General features: G+C 38.3%; 1 protein-coding gene across 1 annotated transcript; it reads left to right on the plus strand.

Annotated features, from left to right (window-relative positions):
* Window positions 1-130: 130 nt before the first annotated feature.
* Window positions 131-4839, plus strand: LOC129722632 (uncharacterized). Its single transcript, XM_055676233.1, has 2 exons — window positions 131-1141; window positions 4086-4839. Exons 1-2 carry the CDS (start codon window positions 241-243, stop codon window positions 4103-4105), a joined length of 921 nt encoding a protein of 306 aa, XP_055532208.1. The 5' UTR covers window positions 131-240; the 3' UTR covers window positions 4106-4839.
* The last annotated feature ends 1338 nt before the right edge of the window (window positions 4840-6177 follow it).

Here is a 6177-nt window from a genome sequence, read left to right on the forward strand (position 1 = left end):
GACTGGAGAGCGTGTGAGTTCTGCGCGCTAAATCTAAAGGTTCTACGGGAGATTTGTTTATGTCGATTCTGCTTTGCGCTCCTGCTCCGATTCTACAGCATACAACACTATATCGATCGTAAACGGAGAGCGTGAGAAGGTTTGGTAAATTACATCGACTCTGGTAAGCGACTTTATTTTTCTCTTTTGTGACTCGTTAGGGTGACTCTACTTTTCATTAGTGCTGCAGATTTGGTTGAAATGGCTTCGAACATTGTCGGTTCGATTGAGCCCTACGTCCCTGGTGCTTCATTCACCAATTATGTTGAGCGGTTAGGGTTCGTATTTCAGTACAATAATGTACCGGAAAGCTCACAGAAAGCTTTATTTATAACGCTTAGCGGACCAGCAGTGTTTGAGGAACTCAAACTGCTGTATCCGGCGAGAGACTTATCCACCTTGCAATACGCTGAGATAATTAAGAAATTAAAAGAACGTTTTGATAAAAAAGAATCAGATCTTATACAACGATTTAAATTTTACAACCGCGTTCAAGGGGAAGATGAGTCCGCAGAGAATTTCGTTTTGGCTGTCAAGCTTCAAGCGGAATTCTGTGAGTTTGGAGAGTTTAAAGACACCGCGATTAGGGACAAGCTTTTGATGGGAGTTTTCAACAAAGATTTACAGCAGAAAATGTTAAGCGAGGAAAATTTGACGTTGGCTTCGGCGGAGCGCATGTTAGTGAATTGGGAGTTGGCAGGATCGAGAGCAAGAATGATAAGTGGTAGAACAGAACAGGTGGCTTCGGTAAAAAACAGATTGGGTAGGCGAGATGAATATTTGAACGAACGAAATGGTAGAAATAGAAGCAGAAGTAGAAGTAGGTCAGGTTTTCACATGAGAAATAGAAGCAGGAGTAATAACAGAGATAGAAGTAGGAGCAGATCGAAAAAATATAATTACAACAAACCGGTAGTCTCTTGCTATTTTTGTGGAAAACCAGGACATATTTTGAAGAGATGCTTCAAATACATCAACAGTCAACGCAAACCAACTGTTCGTTTTGCCGATGAGCCGCAACCAGGCACTAGCGCTGAATCTAACTTGGAACAATTGTTTAGCAGATTCAAGCCAATGTTGGACGATTCTTCAGATGACTCAGGTGAATTCACATGTATGATGGTTTCAAACAAAACAAATTTTAATGAGCCCTGTTTGATTGACGTAAAAATTCAAAATCGTTTTGTTAAAATGGAGGTTGACTGTGGTTCGTCAATCACTCTTATGGGAAAGCGTTTATATGCAAAATTTTTTGATTTACCATTAGAAAAATGTGAGAAGAAATTGGTCGTTGTAAATGGGGCTGAATTATCGATTTTGGGCAAAGCTTTGGTTGATGTTGAAATTAATGGTGTTCATAGGCGTTTGGAATTGATTATTTTAGACAGTCAGAATGATTTTCTTCCTTTGTTAGGGCGCAGCTGGTTGGATGTGTTTTATTCTGATTGGAGAAAATCCTTTAAAAATTTTTCCGCCATAAACAATGTTGGTGCCATAAACCAGAGGGATAAAACAATTTCAAATATTAAGAGGCAATATTCTAATGTTTTTCTTAAAGATTTTTCATCTCCTATTGTTGGGTACGAGGCAGATTTGGTGCTGAAAGAGGATACACCTATATTTAAAAGGGCTTATGATGTGCCATACAGGTTGCAAGATAAGGTCATAGAGCATTTAGAGATGTTAGAACAGCAAAAAGTTATAACACCAATTAAGACTAGTGAGTGGGCCTCCCCTGTAGTAGTAGTGATGAAAAAAAATCAGGAGATTAGGATGGTTATCGACTGTAAGGTGTCTATAAATAAATTAATCATTCCCAACACATATCCGCTTCCCGTAGCACAGGATTTGTTCGCCAAGCTTTCTGGGTGTAAGGTGTTTTGTTCTCTTGACCTTGAAGGCGCATATACTCAGTTGGCTTTGTCAAAGAACTCCAGGAAATTTGTAGTAATCAATACTATTAAAGGTTTGTTTACTTACAATCGTTTGCCTCAGGGAGCATCGTCTAGCGCGGCAATTTTTCAACAGGTAATGGAGCAGGTTTTGGCTGGTTTAGAGAATGTTTCGGTTTACCTTGATGATGTTTTAATTGCTGGAGTTGATTTAGATGATTGTCATAAAAAACTTTATACCGTATTGGATCGACTAAACAAGGCAAACATTAAGGTGAACTGGAAAAAGTGTTCGTTTTTCGTATCAAATTTGCCTTATTTGGGACACATTATAACTGATAAGGGGCTGCTTCCTAGTCCTGATAAAATTTCTACTATTAGTAAAGCAGCCACCCCAAAAAATGTTACGGAGCTAAAAGCTTTTTTGGGCCTTATTAATTATTATGGCAAATTTGTTCCACATTTGTCCTCTAAACTTTTTTGTCTGTATCAGCTACTAAAAAAAGACGTAAAATTTGAGTGGGATAAAAAATGCGAAGAGGCTTTCGTTAATAGTAAAAAGGCTTTGTTGGATGCAAATATTTTAGAATATTACGATCCAAAGAAACCAATTGTAGTTGTGACAGATGCATCAGGATATGGACTAGGTGGAGTTATGGCGCACATGGTTAACGGCGTAGAAAAACCAGTTTGTTTCACTTCTTTCTCTCTAAACAAAGCACAACGTTCTTACCCGATCCTACATTTAGAGGCTTTGGCTTTAGTAAGCACGATCAAAAAATTTCACAAATTTTTATATGGTCAGAGTTTTACGGTGTACACAGATCATAAACCTTTGGTTGGAATTTTTGGGAGATCTGGTAAAAACGCGATTTATGTAACTAGATTACAACGGTATATTTTGGAGTTGTCAATTTATGACTTTAATATATGTTACAGACCATCTGCTCAAATGGGTAATGCAGATTTTTGCTCGCGTTTTCCTCTTGACTTAGGTACTCCTGAAGAATATGATAGAGAATTCGTTAAAAGCATAAATTTTTCTCAGGAAGTTCCCGTAAATTGTACCAAGATTGCTAAGGAAACGAGTCGTGATGTGTTTTTACAACGAATTATCAATTATTACCAGAATGGTTGGCCTGAGAAGATAGACAAGGAATTATTAAATGTCCACTCTAATAGACACGACTTAGAACTGATTGACGGGTGTCTGATCTTCCAGGACAGAGTTGTTATTCCAAGAAGCATGCATAGAGATATTTTAAAACTGTTACATGTAAACCATTCAGGAGTTGTAAAAATGAAGCAGATGGCACGTAGATCTGTGTACTGGTTTGGTATCAACGCAGCTATAGAGGCTTTCGTTCAAGCATGTGTATCGTGTAATAAGATGGCAATAGTTCCCAAAAGCAAGACACAAACGCATTGGGTTCCTTCGGTTCGTCCGTTTAGTAGAATACATGCCGATTTTTTTTATTTCGGTCAAAAGATATTTTTGTTAATTGTTGACAGTTATTCTAAATGGATCGAAGTAGAATGGATGCGTTATGGAACTGATGCAAGCAAGGTTATTAGGAAATTTGTTTCTCTTTTTGCAAGATTTGGTCTTCCGGATGTGGTAGTGACGGATGGTGGTCCACCCTTTAATTCGTCTGTTTTTGTATCATTTTTGGAAAGGCAAGGAATAGTAGTCATGAAAAGCCCTCCTTACAATCCCTCTAGTAATGGGCAAGCCGAAAGGTCGGTAAGGATTGTTAAGGAAGTGTTCAAAAGGTTCCTGTTTGATGAAGATGTTAGGCAGATGGATACGGAGGATCAGATTAACTTGTTTCTGATAAATTATAGAAATTCTTGCTTGCCAAAGGATGGAACTTTTCCATCAGAGAAAATATTTACATATACACCAAAGATTTTATTGGATTTGATTAATCCAAAGAAAATAAATAAACCAAAGATTAATGACGATTCTGTTGATGATAGAAAAATAACAATCTGTGATATTCCTAGTTTTAAGCAAACAAATTTGGTTGATCCAATTGCTCGATTGAAGTTAGGAGATAACATTTGGTACAAAAATCATAATATTAAAGACTCTTCCAGATGGGTAGAAGCAAAATTCATTAAACAGTGTTCTCCTACAATTTTCCAGATCAGTATTGGAAACGTGGTGCTAAAGGCGCATCGCGAGCAATTGAAGGTCCCAAAAACAACTAGTGTAAGGCATAATTTGACTGTTCCGTGCAGGAGGACCTGCAAACGTGAAAGATCCACTTCAGGTTGCGAGTTCTTTGGTTTCTCTGACGATGTATTAGAGAACGACCTTAAGAGATTGCGGATGGATGATGGTACTAATAGCGCAGCAGGATCATCGGCTCCGAGACGGTCAGAAAGAATTAAGTACAGAAGAGAGAACATGAAGGTAAAAGAAAAACAAAAATGAAAATTAAAAAGCTAAACTGAATGATTTTGGTGATGTGTGTCAAAGGACACAAATGAAAAAAAATTAAAATAAAATTAATTGTTAATGAAAAGATATAGGTGTCAACGGGCACTATCTGAAAATAAAAATAAATTGGTTAGAAAAAGATATCGGTGTCAATGGACGCTATCTGAAAAATAAAAATTAAAATAATTAAACAATTATATCTATTAGCATATTTTACAAAAAAAAAATATTGTATTATAAATAAGAGTGTCAATGGACACATTCTGAAAATTAGAATTGTATATTGTGTCAATGGACACATTTTGAAAATGGAATTATTATTATGTAACAAATTTTACAAATTAGAGCGTTAAAGAACGCAATTCAAATTATATACAAAAATTATTTTAATTATATTTTTTTTAATTATTTGCATTGTAAATGTATTCAAAATCTAAAAGAGGAAGAATTGTGGTGTACAGAAAAAGACCAAGTCAAAGGCTAAGGCCGATCAGAATTTTGATTATGTAAAACGTACAGCGTGTTTACCAACACGCGCGAAAGCAATGCAAATAAATACCGCTGAGCTGGACGCGAGCGGCAGAAGATTCTTGATACAGTTCGTTGATCTCTGATCCGAAATCCTTGGAGTTCACTGACCTTATTTTACCTAGTTGTGATATATTAAAAGCAGAAGGGTATTGAACGGTTTGATCGCCCCTTGCCATTATCTGAAGGACCGGGTAGAGATTTGATGCCGACTAGTTCAGAGGTTTCCTGTGGCGAATCTCAATCGGAAATAAGAACTAATTTTTATCAGAAAGCCACGAGTTCCATTGCATAGAGTGCAGAAAGAGAGTGGCGGCGTGAAAGTAGAAAGAGAAGTCGGTTTCGTGCCAATTGGGAAAAAGTTGAAGCGTGTCATTAGATGAAGGTTGATCAGTGACCGTATATGGGTGTTAAGGATTAGGAGAAATTCTTCAATCACAGCCTAATCAATGTGTACGCACCGACTAATGATAAACCCGATGACGAGAAGGAGGAGTTCTAGAATCTCCTTGAGAAGACGTACAGTGAGTGCCCAAATGCACAAGTCGAGTAGGAACACTTCTTCCGCCCCGTAATTGGCAGAGAAAGCTTCCACTCTATTCGTAATATTCGTAAGCTTATCTGGATACACCCAAATGGGGTGGCTTGCTGTCAGATCGACCATGTTCTGATCGATGGTCGGCATTTTTCGTAAGGTCGTTCAGAGGACCGAAGGTTGACTAGGATCACTATCCCGTGGTATCCAAGATCGTCCCATGTATTCAAATCAAGAGCAACGAGGAAGAGACGGTTGAACATATCAACTGGAAAAGTGGCTACAGAGTAATCGTAGAATGTTGATGCACGGATCGATGAGCAAGTTGGAAGGTCCCAAACGAACAGTGGAGACACATCCACACATCCAGTGTTGGGTATAGCTGCGATAACCATGCCCAACGAGTAGTTTGACACTGTATACCAGCAAGCGACGGAAGAGAAGACGGAGGGCTGCTTCAGGTACGAACGGAATCAGGAAGCGAAACGTGTCTGCCCCTGTCATGTTCAACGACAAGGAGGGGAACCTGATTACCGCTAAATCAGAGGTGATAAGGCGTTGGAAACATTTTCTGTTGAACAACGAGAAAGACAAAGACGTCGCAAGAACAGGATTTATATTGTGAATGATGGACAAGCTGTAGGTCCACCAACCATGGAAGAGGTGAAGAAAGCAGAAAGCAGCTGGGAAAGACGGTATTCCCTCCAAGCTTTTAGAAGTCATGAGTGAACAGCTGT

The sequence above is a fragment of the Wyeomyia smithii genome, chromosome 2 (assembly GCF_029784165.1).
Source record: "Wyeomyia smithii strain HCP4-BCI-WySm-NY-G18 chromosome 2, ASM2978416v1, whole genome shotgun sequence".
NCBI lineage: Eukaryota > Metazoa > Arthropoda > Insecta > Diptera > Culicidae > Wyeomyia > Wyeomyia smithii.

Excerpts from the sequence above, each read along its gene's own strand:
- LOC129722632 (XM_055676233.1), top strand. The coding sequence starts at position 241 with ATGGCTTCGAACATTGTCGGTTCGATTGAGCCCTACGTCCCTGGTGCT. Across the intron at positions 1,142-4,085 it reads CGATTCTTCAGATGACTCAG|TATTGGAAACGTGGTGCTAA; the intron begins GTGAATTCACAT and ends TTTCCAGATCAG.